General features: G+C 35.4%; 2 protein-coding genes across 2 annotated transcripts; one reads left to right on the plus strand and one right to left on the minus strand.

The window, feature by feature from the left end:
* Positions 1-729: 729 nt before the first annotated feature.
* LOC119633709 (probable chitinase 10) lies at positions 730-13,380 on the minus strand. Its single transcript, XM_038027401.1, has 7 exons — positions 13,137-13,380; positions 8,202-8,298; positions 4,530-8,141; positions 4,009-4,474; positions 2,599-3,954; positions 2,330-2,543; positions 730-2,268 (listed from the first exon to the last, which is right to left on the minus strand). Exons 2-7 carry the CDS (start codon positions 8,238-8,240, stop codon positions 921-923), a joined length of 7,035 nt encoding a protein of 2,344 aa, XP_037883329.1. The 5' UTR covers positions 8,241-8,298; positions 13,137-13,380; the 3' UTR covers positions 730-920.
* A 5,284-nt stretch (positions 13,381-18,664) lies between these two features.
* Positions 18,665-19,705, plus strand: LOC119633561 (caltractin). The gene is made up of 2 exons (XM_038027173.1): positions 18,665-18,801; positions 18,872-19,705. The coding sequence occupies exon 2, from the start codon at positions 18,935-18,937 to the stop codon at positions 19,457-19,459; it is 525 nt and encodes a 174-aa protein (XP_037883101.1). The 5' UTR covers positions 18,665-18,801; positions 18,872-18,934; the 3' UTR covers positions 19,460-19,705.
* The last annotated feature ends 838 nt before the right edge of the window (positions 19,706-20,543 follow it).

Below are 20,543 nucleotides of genomic sequence, written 5' to 3' on the forward strand. Positions count from 1 at the left end.
ACAGGTGTCATCTGCTATATGCGATGGGTGTCAGACATTCGTTTGAAATTTTCGGTATCTATAATAATCTATATGAAATCTTACGTGCTCGCAATAAGCAGCTAACTACCTTTATTAAAACTGCTGTCTTCTCCTTTTATCAGTTGTCATAATTATTATTAAACTTTTTGTCCTTTCTAGTAGTATTTTTAAAAATTTTTATAATTCCATAACACAGCCATAGCTTGACTAAACTCCAGAAATGGAAGGTACTGAGTGGATCATTACAACTGAAATATCAGTTAATCGAGGGAGATTAACATCATTGCATCATCAGTAAATCAATAATAATCGTGGCACGATTTGCACAATCTTTTTTCTCTGTTACCATCTTTAGTGCGGTTATCAACCTGGAGATGTTAAGAACACGATGAACTTAATTTATTGATAAAAATTTTATTATAAAAAATTTACAATTACTTACACAATATGCTTAAATTTTTATGCTCTCATTAGCAACAAGGAAAAATACTATTTATCCTCCCCTGTTTTTCACATATAAAAAAAGGCGTGAAAAATTCTAAAAACTTATATAGATGCTTAAAATTAGTATTCAATAGGACAAAAGTAAGACAGCTTAAAAACTAAAGCCGATTTCCACCCGAATTTATTGGAGTCGGACGGAAAATTACTACACTAAGAAATATAAAAATCATATCGTTGGGAAGTCCAAAGTTGCTTGACTGTCTAAATTTTCATTATCTAAAGGCCATATTAGTGACATACTTGATTCCCGTAGGTCTTTAATCTCAACGATATGTAATTAATATTAGAGTTAGAGCGTTCTTCTAAACTGTCAATGACATGCTTTTCTCGATCAGTTTTTTTTTCAAACTAATTATTCTCTCTTCACAACTAATTTCCAATACTTTAAGTTCAGCTTACGTGCAATCATTCACTTTCTGACCAGAAAAACCACGTAATTCGTGATTTATAGTCCTTAACAAAGGATATCTACCGCAACCGCAACGACCACGGAAATCATCGAGGTCCAAAGCCCACACCATGGCGCCACCGAGACGCATTCTTCTGATATACTGAGATTTACGACGTATATCTTCTACATCGTCGTAAGAAACCCACTGATTACCTCTACAAGCGTACGGACCAATACGACCTTCAGAATCACGCATTACCGTCCAACCGCCATTGCTAATCTGTTCACATATTTCGTAATAAGATAAAAAGCCTCTGGACCTTGTGTAGAGACCAGCGCGACCAGGGCCTAGAGTTTTGTTTTTAAGACTACATTTAGAATCTTCAGCAAGTGTAAACGCTTGGCCATACAAAGGTATACCCATTACAAGTTTTTGTGAAGGTGCACCTTTAGCTATCCAATAATTTACACTGAAATTGCTATTGTAATCATTGTCACCTAATACAGAATACAAAGGCGCAACATGCCCGGTTTTTTTATCCCAGTGACCGTGGAAGTCGTAAGTCATGATAGAGATCCAATCAAAATAATGAGCTAAGCTGGACACATCGTAACCAGCGTCGATGACCATTTTACTAGGTGACACGGCCGCCGAGAGCAAAAGAGAACGTGACTTAAAAGCCTCGTGGAGTTCACGTACCAAAGCAGTAAAAGATGCCTTTTCTCTTTCGGATCCTTTCGAGCAATCAACTTGCCAACAAACTGGGTATTCCCAATCCAAGTCTAAACCTTCGAAGCCGTATCTTTCAATAAACTTCAAGACACTTTCTATAAAACGTTTACGGGCCTTTGGATTCGAAACCAAGCGCGCATATTTATTGCCTGAAGAATCGTTCCAACCACCTATGGCAACAGTAACACGTATGCCCTTTTTCTTATAGGCCACTACACGTTCATAAAATCTGTTATCAATATCAGCCCAGACATCGTGCGTTTTTATGGTCAACGTGTTGTTATTCAATATAGTAAAACCATAAATTATATGTGTGCAGAGATTTTCATCTATATTTTCGGGTATGAATTTGCCCTGTCCAGATCGATACCATGCCCAGTTGGTGAAGTAGCATACCACTTTAAAGTTTTCGGAATTGTTTAAGGGCGTGAGATCTGGAACAGGTTTCGGTCGGTATGCAGGCTTTTTATTAAGAATTATACCCGGTTTTTTAGCGGATTTATGCGTAACAAATGCTGAGTGAAGAGTTTCACTGGTAGTTTCAGGATTACGAGTCGTACATCTAGAAGATTGAGGCCAATCGCAATAATTTTCATTCCAATGTAATCCTGATGGGCATCTGCAAAAAGTGTGGAATGAATTATAAATCTTCAGATACTTCTGATTTAAGAGGGACTTACTTTTGTTCCACAAACTCTCCGTATTGACATATATAATACTTGTTGCAGTCGTGTTGATGCGAGGCATATGATTTACCATGACATTCCGTTGGTGAGTCCGGAAAGATTTGTATAGGCTTGGTAGGTTTGAAAGAGATAACTGGTGTTACGGGACTATTACCAACAGTCGGCTTAGATGTATGTGATGAAGGTGGCTTGCCTTCGTAGTCGGCAACTAAAATCAATATTTAAGGAGAGATAAAATTTGGATTCCATTTTTAAATACTTACTCATAGTTTTATCTCTTTTTTCCAGCAAACAATTCGGTTGCGGCGTAGAGTAATTTCTCAAGATACGGTTAATAGCCTTTAATAAGGGATAGGATTCACAATTACACACGTTCTTGAAATCATCTAAATCTAAAGCCCAAATCATAGCCCCACCTAAGCCCATTGCTTTTACGTATTCTGACTTATGTTGTATCATAGGCGCATCATCAAAAGAAACCCACTGATCACGCAAAAAAGCGTATGGGCCCATACGTCCTCGTGGATCTCTGACAACGTTCCAGCCACGCTTCTGTATATACGTGCAAATTTCATAATAGGACAAAAAACCACGAGCTCTTGTAGCCTCCCCTGCCTCTCCGCCGCCGTAAGAAGGAGCATTTAACCCGTGATCGCTGGCCTGAGCTAAGGTAAAGGATTGCCCATACATTGGCATACCCATAATCAATTTTTTGCGTTCCGCTCCCTTTTGTAACCAATAATTAATCGAAAAGTTAACATTAAAGTTTTCTACATCGCCAGGATAACCGTACATAGGGGCCACGTGCCCAGTTTTCTTATCCCATTGTCCATGATAATCATATGTCATAACAGCAATCCAATCTAAATATTCAGATAATTGCGTCACGTCATAGCCTGCATCAATTACCTTTTTGTTGGGTGAGACAGCTGAGGAAAGCAACCAATGCTTGGCTTTAAAGGCTTCGGATAGCTCAATCACCAATTGTTTAAAACCTTCCTTTTCGTCGGGGCGACCTTTCTTGCAGTCAACTTGCCAACACACTGGATATTCCCAGTCCAAGTCCAGGCCTTCAAAACCATATTTTTCCATGAAATCAATAACGTTTCTTATAAAATGTGATCTAGCAGCTGCACTTCTAACAAGCCGAGCGTATTTATCGCCAGCCGAATCATTCCAGCCACCTATAGCTACACTGACTTTAATGCCTTTGGAACGATACGTTACGACGCGTTCGTAGAAATGATTGTCTAAGTCAGCCCACGAGTCGTGAGGCTGAATAGTAAGGGTTTCACGATTTAGTACAGCAAAACCGTAGACAATGTGGGAGCACAACCGGCCATCAATATCCTCAGGTAAGTATTTACCTCCATTTTGGCGATACCAAGCCCAATTAGTAAAATAACATACAACTTTGAAGTCATTAGATAAGGAAGGTTCTAAAGTAGGCGTCAGTTCAGCACTAGAAATAACTTCGAAACCCTCTACATCTTCGTCTTCCTCTTCAATAATATTCACTTCTTCAGGAGAACTTTCGCTATCCCACTCTGATTCAGAAGATACTTGTTGCGCACTATTTATCTCTGTGTCAAACTCCATTTCGAACGAAATTAAATCGGCTGCAATGAAAAGCTTTAAGTTTATTTATAAAACCCCTTTGAAAATTATCTCACATGTTGATTCATAATCACTTGGAGGATTTCTTAAAACATCGTGTATCTGAGTTAACAATGGATGGACACCTTCGCCGCATCGATTACGAAAGTCATCTAAGTCCAGAGCCCAAACCATGCCACCACCTAAATCTAAGGCTCGTATTAATTGCGCTTTTTTTTGTATCATACGTGAGTCATCATAAGAAACCCATTGACTTCCTTTGAAAGCGTAAGGTCCCATACGACTATGTTTATCCTGAACAACTTTCCAATTTTGATGATTAACACGATCACATATCTCATAATAAGCGAGGAAGCCAGGGGCTCTGGTGAATTCCCCTGCTTGTCCTGGGCCCGAAGCCTTGGAGTTCAATCCATTATTATAAACATTTTCCAAAGTAAATGATTGTCCATACAACGGCATACCCAGCACAAGTTTTCGTGATGGAGCACCTTTTTGAATCCAATAATTAATTGAGAAATTCTGAATAAGAAGAAAATGTTAAAATTTTCCTAGAAGCTAAGCTGGAAAAACTGACTGTGTTAAAATATGCTATGTCATCGTCGGGATGAAAAAATAATGGCGCTACGTGTCCGGTTTTTTTATCCCATTGCCCATGAAAATCATAGGTCATCACGGCAATCCAATCGAAATATCTAGACAAAACAGGAACATCATAGCCTTCGTCAACAATCTTTTTGCTGGGTGAAACAGCCGCAGACAGCAATAGACCGCGTGGTGTGAACGCCTCGGAAAGTTCTTGTACTAAAGCGGCAAAACCCTGTTTTTCATCGGGCATACCTTTACGACATTCAGTTTGCCAGCAAACCGGATATTCCCAATCCAAATCCAAACCTTCAAAACCATACCTTTCTAAAAATTCAACGGCATGTCTAACAAACCGTCCACGGGCTGCAGAATTTCTTACCAAACGACTATATTTATCTCCTTGCGAATCATTCCAGCCACCCAACGCCAAACTAACTTTGATGCCTTTACTTTTCAAGCCACTGACCCTGGTATAAAAGCTGTTGTCGATATCAGCCCATGAATCGTGTGTTCTTAAAACTAATTCAGAATAATCTAACACTGCGAACCCATAAACAATGTGTGTACAGAGATTAGTGTCTATGTCATCAGGTGTGTAGCGTCCCATTCCACGGCGATACCAAGCCCAATTAGTGAAATAGCAAACAATCCTATAATAACCACTTACGGGCTGAACGGAAGGTTTCTGTGTGAGATGAGTGGGCGGCGATGAGGTGGTGATCATGACAGGTTTATGTGTTGTAGGTGCCGGTCTAGGCTCTAAAGGTCTATTTACTATTCCATTTGTTTCACTACCAGAGGCATCATCCGTACATCTTGCTGAATTGGGCCAATCACACATCCCAGTTTCTGCATTAAAATGGGAGCCAGGACCGCACTCACCGGCCTGAAAACGATTCCATAAACAAAATAAAAATTTCGTACAGTCGCCTGGGTAGGGAACTATTTCTTCACCGTTACATGGATCTTCAGGTATGGCTTTGGATTGTACAAGACGTAAATAATGCTTAGTTGTAACGCACTTTACGTTTTCAGGCCAATCACAAGTTTTACGAATGGCGTCCCAATGCAAATTGCCGCCACAAGAATTTGGGACCAAAGCATTGTTTACACAAATGTAGTATTTACTACAATGGCGGTGGGTGTAATACTTCCCTTCGCTACATTGCTTCATCGGTTTCTGAGTAGTTTGGTGATTTATGGGTTTGAAAGGTCGTGGGGTGGTCCAATTAACAGTTGTTGCCGTTGTACGCTCCGTTGTCTTTACTGGTACTGGTGCGTAAGTCGTATTTGGTTTTTTTTTAGAAGGCACGCATTTCGCAGCTGCTGGCCAATCGCAAATTTTATTTTGTCTATTCCAATGGAGTCCCCCCGGACAATATTGCTTACGTAATTCTCCGGGCATTATGCATTGATAATAAGCATTGCAATTTACGCGATCACCAAAATATTGCCCAGTGGTACAATTGGATATGTGTAAAACGGGGCGTACTACAGCTGGTGCCGGTATCCTAGTCGGTCTTTCATTATTTTGAGGAGGCGTTGAAGTCAAAGGTAAACGCGTAGTTCTAAGAGTAGTTGTTGATCTGCTAGTGGTGGGTTTTTTCGCTGCTGCGATGGTAGTGCTGGTAATGGTTGACGGGCGCTGATTTGTTTGTACAATGTTGGGGGTTGTATGCTGGGTATGGGAAGCGCCATCACTACTCATAGTAGTCATTACTGGTGGTGGAGGTGTTACTGGTTTGGGCGGCTGTATGCAGTTTAGTTGGGTGGGAGGTGGGGTATTTAAACGACCTAATGCGCGATTAATAGCACTCAATAAAGGAAAAGATTCACTGCAGCAGCGATTTTGAAAATCATCTAAATCGATTGTCCATGCTGCTACTCCAGCAAAACCCATATTTACAGCATAACGCGCCTTAGCTTCTACGGAAGCTGCATCCTCAAAGCTCACCCACTGATTACGTAGCATAGCAAATGGTCCCGCCTTGCGTTCCGCATCTCGACCGACCAACCATTTATTTTTTCGTATTCGTTGACAAATTTCATAGTAAGCCAACATACCGGGTTGCTTGGTAATCTCCCCCGCTTCACCAGGTCCCTGAGATCTTACTCCTTCCCCTATTAATGAAGTGTAATCCTTTTGTAATGTGAATGACTGACCATAAAAAGGAATGCTCATAATAATACGTTCTCTTTTGGCTCCTAGCTTCAGCAAAAGTTGCATAGTATAATCGGTATTGTACTGAGGATATCTATCCCTTTTACGACCATATAAAGGGCTCACGTGACCAGTTTGTCCCTCCCAAGCGCCATGATAATCGTAAGTCATGACAGTTAGATAATCAACCAGTTTCGAGAGATCAGCAAGCTCGTAGGCTTCCGTAATGATCTCTTTATACCCTGAAATGGATACTCCTAGCTTAAATTTTTTATCAAATTCGGCTCGTATTTCGCGCACTAATTTTGTTAAATTTGGTTTATCGCTAGCAGGTCCCTTGGAGCAATCGCTTTGCCAACATTTAGGATAATTCCAATCTAAATGTAACCCGGAAAAACCATGTCTTCTCAAGAAACCGGCTACATTAGAAGCGAATACACGTCTTCTGATCTCATCCGAAGCTAAGCGAGAATATTTATCGCCAGCTGAATCCGTCCAACCACCTAATGCTATTAGCACTGGAATGCCCGAAGAAACGGCACGTTTATAGAACTGATTATCAATATCAACCCACGGATCGAATTCTTTTATATTTAAATGATCCGGATCCAAAGAAGCAAAAGAATATATTATTTTAGTGCACAATCTTCTATCAAGACGCTCGGGAATAAACTGTCCGACACCCTGCCTATAGAAAGCCCAATTAGTCATATAACACAAGACTTCAGGGGAAGTATTGAAACTTTTAGGAGAGTCCTTTGGATTAGGAAATTTGATATGAGCTAAAGCACCATAAGGACGGTCCTCGCATTTATTGTCCGCATTAGTTAATCTATCAAAAAATAAAGGTCTATTGTCGACTTGATGTAGGTCCCTGACTTCGGAATTCTTTACCAACTGTTGAAACGGCGAGTCCGAGCGATAAGGTTGTGGTGAAAATGTGTCCACTTGGTCTCTATATAAACTGGGTAACACAAAAGCAGCATATTTGTCGGTTTTAAACCATGGATCTCTTTGATAAAACGTCTCAACTTCCGGGCTCATAGTTTCCACAAATTTCTCGGACTCGACTAGATCCATCTCGCTTTTTTTGACATCAGACGAATAGGATTCTTCGTCTAGAAATTCTTCGTCGTCCTTGTCTTCAATGGGCAAAGACTCAACAGCATCGCGGATGAAATCTCTATGAGAAGGATTGTCTTTTAACTCTGCTATTGTTTTTTTATTAACACTAGGTATGCTCTCTACAGCACTGCGCAGCGGCAAGAACATGTCGCCAAATCTAGGAACCGTGCGACTTAATTCCCCGCTAGGGCTATCGGACGGCATACTTTCTACTGCAGTACGTAAAAATGATAAGAAAACTTTTGCGGGTAAATGATGTGCCTCGGGAGCCTCAAGACGTATATGAGAATACACATTGCAAGAGTAACAAAGTAACTAAATCAAAAAATATTGAATTAAAAAAGAAAGTGGAAATGAAAGCAAGAAGTGACTTACCAGCAACCAAGTTACTTCCATATTCGTTGCCACTCTCATCACGTTTAGAATTTAATTGATTTGGTCAAACCAAATAAATGCGTTAGCAAAGGTTATTCTGTGAGGAGAAATGAAACAAAAATTATGAAGGAAACATTTCACATGTAACATAGTGCGTTGCATTCGTTAAATAATTGTTTTTAAATTAATATAAAGGAAGTGGCATGCTTGGAAATTTTGATGAATACATATATATCTTTGACAGTGAACAATGCCATTTGGATGACATACTAGGAAGTGCAGCCGCGGTTTGAGCTTTTATTTTATTTTTATAGTTTTCATAAACATCTTATATTAAATATGCAATTCGGAATCCATTTTTGTCGTGCAAGTCCACTAATTCGAACGATCATTTGAAAAGGAAAAAAGTGCAAGAAGAAGATTTACATTGGAAAACATCTAATACGCAGACTGTAATTGCATTCGCTTTAGACTGATATTTTAGAGCTCTCCAATTTTTCATACTAAAATTTCGGAATCCAATAGTCGAGTATCGGCATTATTTCGAAAAATTATAGAACGATTGAGTTCATCTAATATTGCCCATTGGATGAGTTTGCTATCAAAGGGAATTTGTGTGACACTATTCGTTTCATAGACATATATGTATTTATATATTGGTTGATTTGCTTTAATATTTATTGATTTATTGAAGTTTCTAGAATCGAACGGAAAGCAAAGACTCAAAATTACAGGTTATGGCAGGTACATGTAAGTCGCTGAGGACACAGTTTTTTAAGATGTTCGGTAATGTAATGAAACAAAATCGAAAGAAAAAATATTTCCCGATACAAACTCTATTGCAGTAACTACTTAAGCCCGCTTAGCTAAAAAAAACAAAACAAAAGAAAATAAAGACAAATATAATTTAGGCATTATAGTTTGATTTAACTTTCTCCTCGTGCTTTACGGACTGCAAAGCTTTTTCTTACCTTGACTACAGTATTTTGTACATATAATAGTCCTTAAGTACTAGGCTCGCTATTGTAACCACTTTCTTTGAGGTATCTTTATTTTAGTCTTAAGCTAAATTTGACTTGATCCAGGAGGCTGACGTGTTGTGGCGACGCCAAAGCCTTTTGCCTTTTCGTCTTCCTCAACTTTTACCTAAACAGTATTGTTAATTTTTTTAGAATGTTTGCCTCTTATACGGAGCATGCGGAAAATCACAATTTCTAGGATAAAAGTGACCACAGATTCTTCTGCCTTTTCTGAATGAGAGTCGCAACATACTCTCTAGCTAAGCGTGTTTGAAAAGAGAGCAAAATAATTAGATATATTGTAGTTGCCAATTTAATAGCCAGCGGTTTCCGGAGACGGGCTTGTTCATAAAGTTTCATGTACAAAAAAAGGATTGGCGGAATGTTTTATGGCCCAAGGGAGATTTGAAAAGACTACCATCTTTCATAAGAAGAAACAATTTAAAAAACGACTTTTTTTATTTTATTTAAGACACTTAGAAAATCTGATGTGTCTTTTATAATGCGATAAGTCGAGGAATAAGATGTTTCAGATTGCCTACCTGGTATACATAGAAAGCACGCTACAACGATGGATCGGGCTGTGCTTGCCGTCAAGGAAATGTTTGTCGAAATGATGCCTTCGCCAACTTACTTTTTTGATGACACTTACATTTAGATGACAAAAAATTGTAGCAAAACAATATTCCTCATCTTGAATCAGTTTGGCTTGGAGACATAATTACATTAACCTATCTAAAACTATTTTGCACCTTTAGGGTATTTTAAAACCCGAGTTCAGATATTATAACATAGCACTGAAAGCAACCCCAAAAACGTTTGAATTTGGGTTATGCGAACCATTCTTGCAATCACTGCTACTCTTCATAAAACCAATAGTCAATCCATTAACCGCTAATGTTTAATGTAATTATTTAACAAACTTTTACGTAGTTTTTGCTTTAGCGCGTTGACGTTAATGGCGTCTGCAGATGTCCATAGATGCACACGACGTCTATAGCAGTCCTATATTCTTAGTATTATAAAACAAACAAAAAAACATGTGTGTTTTTGGAAGCACCCACTGATTTTAAAATGTGCGTCAACGTGGTGAAAATCATCAATACACGTTTCTGATGACTCTGGCCAAGGCAGATACACATCATCATCACTTCACATCATGAAAATCGTAAACAAACCATCCAACTGATAAAGTTGATATTCGGTTTCCGCATTTAGGTCAAGGCAATCTTCAAAATTCAAATAAAAGTTTTGAGATCACTACTCGAAAACAGAAAAAAGCTCATCGATTCTACTTCACATTTATTTTCCCGCCTAGAATATGAAGAGGCAAGCAGGTGTATACCGCGCTAGTGAGATAAATTCCTGTACAAGGACCTGTTCAACGTAGCAAAACAATAAATATGAAATATTTTACTTGAGGGTAACGATCATCAAAGCTTTGCCGTGAAATAATTGAAACTTTTTCATGCGCTTTTTTTTGTTTGCTTGTTTACTTTTTATTAAAACATTGGCTTGTGATTCAGTAATAAAGACACAAAGAACGCGTGAATTAATATGCCAAACACATATTCGAAGCAATTACAAAGAGACAACTTTCAACAAGTTTAAATAATAAACATTTATATAGGAACTTTTTGGAGTTCAGGAAATTTATTAAGGTTTCTTTCTATCAAAAATTAGAAATACTTGGTAAAGTTCTCTTAAGACATTATTTTTATATATATGCGTAATATTCTAGGTCGACTTATCTTTGTTCGTTGCTTTTTGAGTTTAACACTAAGACTTTAGTGAAGATAAATTTAAAGCTAAGTTCGGTGCTTTAAACAAAACTTTGCAGCAATAATTCAAGAAAAAGAAACACTTCAATATTTTCAGTTGACAGTATCCAATAAGTAGATTTTAACCTAAGCGATTTAAAAGAACTTGTTCGCCTAAACAGAGCCTTGAGGTTATAGAATGGAGAATCGGGGATGGTTTGGAAATCTGGAGCATGTGTAATCTAGAAGGTTCTATAAAGCATACAAAACATAAAAAAGGTATGTTTGAATCTAATATAGTCGCATTTTTTAATTATTTCTCAGCGCATTTTTTAATTATTTCTCTCACCTTTCGCAAATCTCTTACTCTCTCTGTGTTATGTACTAGAAAACATACTTCACACAATCGCTCTTTAAAATTTACTATAAACATAACAAAAAATTTGCACCAGCCTAGTATACCTAAAGCTGAATAACAATTAATTTTCTCGTACTTGGTGCTGCTCACGCACATTGAGAATGATTGAAGCAGTAATCTATGTACATATTTATATATACCTATATACATATTATAATCTAAAGTGTTTAGCTTTGTGTATGCGTAAAGAGAACATGTAAAACAAAAGAGCATGTAACACGTTTTAAAGAAAGCGATGAAATGAAGAAATTTATAGTGCTGGGGCCTGTTTGCGGTTCCCGATATCGAATAAATTCGATCGTAATTTGAATACGCTGTTCGACCACGGCAATTTTATGTTCGAACATTTGTAATTTGACAGCCTTAAACTCTTTACTTCATTACTGTGGGCCTTACTCGATATCGAGAAGCATAGCGGGCCCCAGGTCCGATTGAGCTACTTTTCAAAGTCTATCGAGCTAGCACTCGGGAATAAGAAATGCCCTGAAAGGAAATGAAATCAATTTTGTTATTTACGTATATCAAGAAGTCTACAATTTCTATATAACATATGTATATGACATATGTATTTGACATAATTCTTGTGCTGTGGATGTAATAACGATGTAATAACGATGCCAATAAGAATTTTACAAAACAATACAACTTAATAATTAGCTAAAGTTTTTTTTCTTTTTCGATTATAAGCTAGTATACAAACATACAATGCCACTCGCGGAAAAAATAAATGTTTATTCAGGTTTCCAACACAGTGTTATAGTGGTCGAATTCCTTATTTCTTCTCTTCACATCCAAAGAAATTAATTAATGATTATGTTTAAAATAATTTGATGATATGCGCGCGTTTAGCTTAGTGCAGAGAGATTAAACTGTTTTTCACCTTTGTTAAATGTGCGCGAACTGAAAAGTGTAAACGCTTTCAGAGAAGTGTTCGCTTTAGTGACCTTCTTTGTGCGGAAATCCTGATATTTTTTTTTTCAAAGACGTATGCATAAATATGTAAACCACTTGCAATCGGTCCTTGACCTTGTTTTTTGACCATTTTTGGCGAAAGCACTTAAAAACTCAAGTCTTCTTAACATTTTAGTTTTATTTTTTAACATAAAAAATTTAATCCAAACCGATTTTAATTGTTTATAAAAAAAAAAACAATATGAATAAATAGTGACACGTTAATCGGATAAACCGACAATCAAGGTTTGGTTTATCACAATTTAGAATTCATAACTACACTTGCTGACTTTACTCACGGACAGGCAGGCATCTTTAAAAATTTGTCAATGTTAAAATGGATAAGAACGTATCAATTAAGATCCATAGGTTATCGATGATAATCATTTTAATTGCCTAACTTTAAGTTTACGAACACGAACACTATATGCCCAACAACATCTTTCAATAAATCGACCATTTATGATACAGTTTTTTAGATATAAAGATTCATATGCGTATTTAGTCATGCGATTCACTGTTAAAATTTTGCCGCCTTGTTCGGTGAGAATACTTTTATTTGATAAAGTTAACTACGAAAATTAAATTTGTTGCAAATTCATTTAAACTAATACATCGGTTTTCAAGCAGAAATTATTGACGATATTTTAAGAAAGTTTTCGAAAGAACCGTAACGCATAAAAGGTTCAATTATTTGTATCTATGATCTACGATTTAAATGTAAACATAATAAGGCCACTGACATTTCGAAAACAGCGACCATAATTTCTTTAATATTTTTACTTACGTGAACAACACCCACGACGGTGAAGCAAAAGACTTAAGCAAAATACTTTTTAAAAATACTCTGCGTAACTTTACTGCATTTGGAACTTATTTAACGGCAAGGAAAACTCAACGTATAAATATGTCGTATGTTCATTTAGAATTTACACACTTTACGACGATCCATTTGATGTGAAATTTTCACTAATATTATCTCTCTTAATTAAGCACTTTTTTCATAGGCTTTAAAAATAAATAACAATTTTTGTTGGGTTTTTTTTATATTCCAATTTTAATTAAATAATTTTCTTTACCTTAAAATTTTATTTCACTTTTCTTTTTTTTTTTGTTTCTTTTTTGGCACAATGTTATTAGTAACCATGTAATCGCAATGTTCTAAGATACATATTTTTCTCAGACGGCAAAGCCAGAGATGCGTCAAACGAGCGTAAATATAAAACTGATTAGGTTTCTGACCAGAACGCACCTATTTATATGAAATGCTTAAGGTACGAATTCATTGAATAAGCAAATAAGAAAGAAAATATTATTAAAAGAAGAACAACAACAAAGACAGCACAAAAATTTAAAATTCACAATGTTTATTAAGTATATCCAATAATGTTCTTTCTATAGAGTGATTTTGTTAAACTTGAATTGTATATTGAAAGCATGCAAACTCCAAGAAAAAGCGGTAAAAAGTGTACTTACATATGTACGCATATAAAAACGATTACTTCGATATATGAACAAAAAAAAAGAAACATAATTTTTTTGGCTTTATCATAAAAAGACAAAATTTTAAGGGAAACGTTAAACACTACAGAACTCTTATTAAAATGTTGTACACTCCCTTGAATACTCTTAACTTTGGCTTACGTAAACGGTCTTCCATAACGATAACTTTAATTGCTTTATAACATGATCGAGCAGATTTCTGCAAAGCAGCGGAACTCTTCACTTGCAAAGTTATTATTTTCCTATAATCTATCGACCGTAAGTAGTTACTAAAGGTAAGATTTAGTTACCATTTAAAGTTAATTCTTTTTAGATATTATCAGATTTGTCACGGTCGCAGTGAGTACACGTGAAATAAATTCACTCATGCGTTTCAACTGCACAAAAATAGGAAATAAATCATATTTATTTAACTGCCATCTCACATTTTGCGGAAAGAAAGACATAAACTGTGGCAAAGTAGCCGTTAATGCAAAAATTGCAGACATCCCAGCGTTTTAGCAGACCGTACTTTCCATAGGCGTGCTTCAACAGACAGACATTTGCTTCCGAACTAAAAGGCGTCAAACTCACATATTTCAAGTATCAGAAAAATAAAATAAATGAAAAAGATCCAGTTCTTAAGTTCTTTTATACCTACCACCACCAAATCTTGTTTACATCGTAGAAATGCGCTTCAAATCCGTACGTACACACGTACACTTAATCAACATGAAACTGTAAGTAACTCTGTAATTCCGGTAAACATGTTGGTTTGTCTGCCTGTTGAGGCAGAGAACTAAAAGTTTAAATTTTCTTAGTTGCCGTTTCCTGTAGGACCTTTTTGAAATTATTTGACATAACCATTTGTGAATCACTTCAGTAAATATTTTCATCTATCCCGGATATTGATCCCGAAATCACTGTAAACCCTATCATAAGCTTTATCCAATGAGTTAACTAAAATACTCCGGAAATTATATTCGGCTTTGAATCAATCTGCTACGCTCATCACCCTCATTTACAAAAAATTAAAAAAAATTGAAAAATAATTAAGTTTCACTGCTCTATAATATTGAGTGATTTTTCCAATTTCTATCCAGGTAGTGTAGGATTGTCCGCAGAATATACGTAGCAATTCTGCCGCTGTGTTTGCTGAACCTTATGAGTAACCAGTAAAATACCGAATTTTTTTGGAATCGATATTTTAATTTTCGGTTTCACGAGTACGTATAGCGCAGACATTACATAGACCGCCATATGGATATGCTTAGATCACTTCACAATTTGATACTAATCTGGGTGTTGTAAACATTTTGGAAAATCTACCATTCTTCACCGGTTGATATAAAAATTCGATTGACTATTTTTTATATTGATCTAAGATGAGATATTTCGAAAACTCAACTAAATCTTTGTTCTTTAAGTTGAAAACTTTCTGAATGAACCCATGAATTCATGTATGATTACCAACAAACCATGTAAACACAAGAGAGTGTTTATTCTGCGATGTACGCCGAAATATCCATTCCTTTGTCAAACATACCAGTCAATGTTTATTCTATTTCAGCGGCATTCTATTCAACAGCAAGGAGATATTTTAACCTGTACGCAAACAAACTTTAAATAATTAATATCTAAGATCACATATGCCAAAAAATAATGCGCTGTCAGATTGTGCCTTTTATTAGAGAAGACCAATGCTCTGAACTCGGACGTGGAATAATTTTTTTAATACATCTCTTTTTTACGGATCATTACAAAGGTAAAACCCATCAATTGAAATTAAATAGCATTAAAGAAGCATAGTAACTATGTGCCAGAAGTGCGTCTACATACTTGATTAAGATCTTAGGTGTTAACTAAGCCTGGGTTAAATTATGCCAAGTGCTTCCTTCGTATTGTTTTTATATTGTTGCGATTATTACTTATAAGTTTTTGCGCTCTTCTGGTAAACGTGCAGACGCACCATATTCTCGGGCGCACTTTTTCCAACAAACATCGTTGGAAAACACACTGTCTTCGGTTAAAAAATTCCATTTTAACAAGGGTGAACTTCATACAATACGTTGCTTGAAGAAGCCATGCGACGCCCCTCAACAATATTATAATTTAAACTGGTCTCCCAGCTTTACAAAATAGACTTTATGAGTTAAAAGCTAAAATCCTGCCCAAGCTTCTTAATTCAAAGAAATCCATTCTCGGTGAAGATGTGAGTACTATTACACCATCCGCAATTGACTACTTTTTGTTCCTCGTAAAGGAATTCAACATTCCCGTAAAAATTCTCCGGTATTTTGGTCTTAAACTTCCATGGGTTTTGAAAGACTACGTTTTTGACATTCGCTGTCTATGCACAGAAAGAAGACACTCCAAATTACGTGTACAGAAATCTAATTGCTGGAAAAACACAAATACAGGAGAGTAACAGTTGGAATCTTTCTGTCATTGTTTTTCTGTATTGAACGCATTACGGAATCCTTTGATTTCAAGATGGCGCACCATCAACAAATTAAGGAATATCATTACAACACAAGGCGAAAAAATTAAAATGCTTTGGATAGCAAGCTAATCGAGCGGCGAAGTATGTTGCTTCTGCACCTCTAATTTACATCCAACTGATCCGATCCTTTTTCTAATTATGGATGATGTCATGGAAAACTTGGATCTTCAAAGATGCATTGGAAGAAAAGTTGAAGAGAAAATTACAGAAGGAAATCTACAATACCGTCATCAGCACTACTCTTCCATTAACCCTCAATCAACTCCACCTATATATCCAACAAATGCTGAGAAAGTCAAGATCCAAACATTTTCGAGAATTCGTCATGGCACTATAATTGCAACTCATCAATGGATCTTAAAGGAATCTTCCTCCCCAATCTGCAATTGTGGACAAATACTACAAAGCACATTCTCTGTGACCGCCTTAACTTTTCCTTGGCTAGAAGTATTGCATTTGGAGCGACTAATTCTATACACATTCTAAAATCAGCTACAGAACAGAATATCAATGCAATACATTACTTTATTAAAACTATTAGGCTCAATATCTAATGTACTTTTATAACTTAGAGGGGATAATCCGTGTTGCTAGTGTTCAATGTCTTTCTTTTAGTCTAAGAATTTATTCCACTACCGCTGATTAAAAATTGGGCCAGACCATTATATTTTTGTGAGCATGTAGATCACTTTCTATTTTCCTTTTATCAGTTGGTTGTTAAGATAGTTCCCATCGCAAAAATTAAACTGGAGCAGCGAAGCTTTGACATTACATTCCCAGCTGCCGGCCAGAAATCAACTCTGAACATGAGCGATTTTTGTTCATTCGTTCTGGTTAATGAATTACTCATTTTGCGCAAAATAGTGTGAAAAAACGAAACATAACATCGCTAAAAACTTAAATCTTCGCAAGTAATTTTTTTAATACAAACTTCTATGTATGAAACTTGGGTTCAACGTTCCGTTTTGCGTATATAAAAAGAAAATTATGTTATCCCATTTTATAAAAATAATCGTATATGAAAGTGTAGTAATTTACGCTCTACTTTATGATCAAGTAAATATATTTTAAAGCTCATCATCATCAGATGTGTCGAAACTATTTTTAAAATCATTGGACGTTATGCTTTTTCCTACTTTCCTCAATGTGGGCTGATAATCAATTAGCTGAACACTATCTGCCTTGCTTGCTAATTCTGTCAAGGCAGAGAAAACATGAATGTTATTCAAAAACCTGTAATTATGTTATAATATACTTACTTACTGTAAACTCCAAATTTAGCAAATATCACAAATTTATTTACGTAAAGAAGAACGTGAGCGTGTGTGTGTACATTTACGAATCAAATAATTTCTAGTTTGTAATTTATGTTATCATTAAATGAAATAAGTAAATAAATAAATTGATATTTGTTACATTTTATATAATTTATATTTAAATATAAATAGCTTTATTTATATAATAGTTTTATTATATACTTAAAATAGCTTTATTAATATATATAAAAATATATATAAAAGAAATTATTATTCTTTTTAATGGTTTCCTGATTGTTTCCGATTCTTTTTAATTGACTTCGTCGCTTTTGCTTTTCTATCATCTCCTGTAGATGTATGTTTAGTGTTGTGGAAAATGCGCCAACTAAACTATTTAATTTTACAAGTTATCCGCCCGAGTGGCTTCAAATCTCAAGTGAGCTTTAAAAGAAAAGAATTTATTCTCTGGTTAAATTTATTGCATGTGTATGTGCGGTGTTTTTGTATGCAATAATTATTAATTATTATCACTTCGGCGATTTTGTTTTTTTTGAACTCTTCTATATCATTGCCATTCCCTTTTCCTATTCTCTTGAGTTTACACCACGTTTTGAATGCCGTTTTGGTGTTTTCAATTGCAGAATTCCAAAAGAGGTGCAGTAAACGAAACTAAATACTACGCATATCTCCGAACCCTGTCTTTAATAGTAAATGGCAGTGTCAGCCTAGGAAAAGAGGGTAACATTTTGAGAACTTGAGAAAAAAAGGACTGTACAATGTTTTCCTCGTTTTTAAATTATATAAACAATCATTTCAACAATGAAATTATCATTATTATTAGATAAGTGCTGTGGAGTTCCGCACAGTTGGCCCTCAAATTGCTTCAGCTATAATATGCAAAAAACCATTTATTTATCCTTTTTATCCTCTTCATCATGCTGTTGCGTGTTTTCTATGTCTGTAAACCAATAAGTTAATCAATGAAATAAAACAATGTTGCATTGCATAGTAACAATCAAAAATAGTACGTTTTTAGTTAATATCTTACGACTTTAAAAGTCTTTACAAAATTTTACAACGGTGTAGTTTATTTGCAGTTTAACCAGTTTAACAGAATTATTTATGTAAAAAAAAAAGAAAAATAAATTAAATTTCTATTGAACGAAAATTTTTAACTTTTCAAAAAGAGACCTTTGAAATTAATATCGAAGGTGAATATACAAAAAAAAAAATAAAAGAGTAAAAAAGTTGGTCACCAAGGCTACCATTTCTTTTTTTAAGGAGGCAAACTAAAATCAAAATAAGAAATAATAATAAAGGATTCGCATAATAAAATCCGTAAAAATGGATAAAACCGTTCAAATTAAACGGACTAGCATCGCTCCAGGCGGCGGTCGTAAAAAATCCGGTCCGAAATTCGAGCTATCCGAAGCTCAAAAATCAGATATCAAGGAAGCTTTTGATCTGTTCGATACCGAGTCTACTGGATTTATAGAAATAAAAGAACTGAAAGTGGCTATTCGCGCGTTGGGTTTTGAACCAAAAAAGGAGGAAATCAAACGTATGGTAGCGGAGATTGATAAAGAAGGCACAGGACGGATAAGTTACGATGATTTTTTGCACTTAATGACCATGAAAATGGCCGAAAAAGATACTAAAGAAGAAATACTTAAAGCATTCCGCCTATTTGATGATGATGAAACTGGAAAAATTTCGTTTAAAAATTTGAAAAGGGTTGCCCGAGAATTGGGAGAAACACTGACAGATGAAGAGCTGCGAGAAATGATTGATGAAGCTGATTTGGATAACGATGGCGAGGTTAATCAAGAGGAGTTTTTGCGCATAATGAAAAAGACTAGTTTGTATTGAGAAAATAGCAAAAGAGGTTTTTCTTCTTACTCTTAAATTATAGCATTTTTCCGTTTTTTAATTAATGCTTAAAAAATACACCGCTTTTTTTAATTTATTTTTTAAGCTAATGTTATGACATAAACATAAGTTTTCTACAAGCACATATTAAAAATAAAAGTAACTAAAAAAAATGGAACAGAAGTGAAAATTGTTCACGTCGCTTCGAAAAAATACAATAATGCAGCGTTTTTTCTGTTTAAAATGAAAACAACTTAAACTGGAAAATCGAGTACACAAATAAAGAAAAACAAAGTTCTAGTCGCTTTTTTATTTTATTTATTTTATTGTTGGTTCAGAGCCAAAGGCCACTGGGCCTTTTCCCCTACATGTGAGCAAATGTATGTGAGTAGTAAATGCTATTTCAAATTTTACAAATTTAGGAATATTCATTTTGAATAGTGTTATATGTTGTTCCCACATATTTTAATTAAATAAGTTCAATAAAAACAATGAAGTTTTCTTTCCTACCGGCGTTTTCACGATTAAAGCGGACAGACAGTCTCTAATCATCGCTTTCACTGTCTTAAAAGGGATTGGTAAATAAAAGTTAGCGATCAAACAATATTTTGCGTCCCGGATTATTATTAGTCACCAAAAAGCTAAGGAGAGATTTGGCGCTGAAAGTTATACCCATGTTTCAAAAACCTTTTTCTATTTGTAAATTAATTGAGCCAACAGCATGATCGGCTTATATTACAACGAAAATTGAACATTAAATTCTTAATAAAATCAATTTATTTTATTACCTCGTAAGAATGCACATGATGTTGATAATATATGTATGTGCACTTAGTTATTTAAATTTACGTTTTAATTAGCCAAATTGATGCTTTTTACTATTTTTTTAATTAAAATTGTAAACTTCAGTTCTTATATTTTTACATCCACAACAAATTTGCTTCGGAAAGAAAAATTATTGATATTGACAATTGTTTTGTATACAAACGCGTATATAATTAAAAAGTATTTACAAATGCCTGCGTTAACAAGCTATGGATTTTTTTATGTTGCGTGTTTGCATATTTAGAACAATTTTGAAAAC

The sequence above is a fragment of the Glossina fuscipes genome, unplaced genomic scaffold, assembly GCF_014805625.2.
Source record: "Glossina fuscipes isolate IAEA_lab_2018 unplaced genomic scaffold, Yale_Gfus_2 2, whole genome shotgun sequence".
Taxonomy (NCBI): domain Eukaryota; kingdom Metazoa; phylum Arthropoda; class Insecta; order Diptera; family Glossinidae; genus Glossina; species Glossina fuscipes.

Excerpts from the sequence above, each read along its gene's own strand:
- LOC119633709 (XM_038027401.1), bottom strand. The coding sequence starts at position 8,240 with ATGAGAGTGGCAACGAATATGGAAGTAACTTGGTTGCTG. Across the intron at positions 8,142-8,201 it reads TGGAAGTAACTTGGTTGCTG|TTACTTTGTTACTCTTGCAA; the intron begins GTAAGTCACTTC and ends TTTTTGATTTAG. Across the intron at positions 2,544-2,598 it reads AAAAAGAGATAAAACTATGA|TTGCCGACTACGAAGGCAAG; the intron begins GTAAGTATTTAA and ends TATTGATTTTAG.
- LOC119633561 (XM_038027173.1), top strand. The coding sequence starts at position 18,935 with ATGGATAAAACCGTTCAAATTAAACGGACTAGCATCGCTCCAGGCGGC.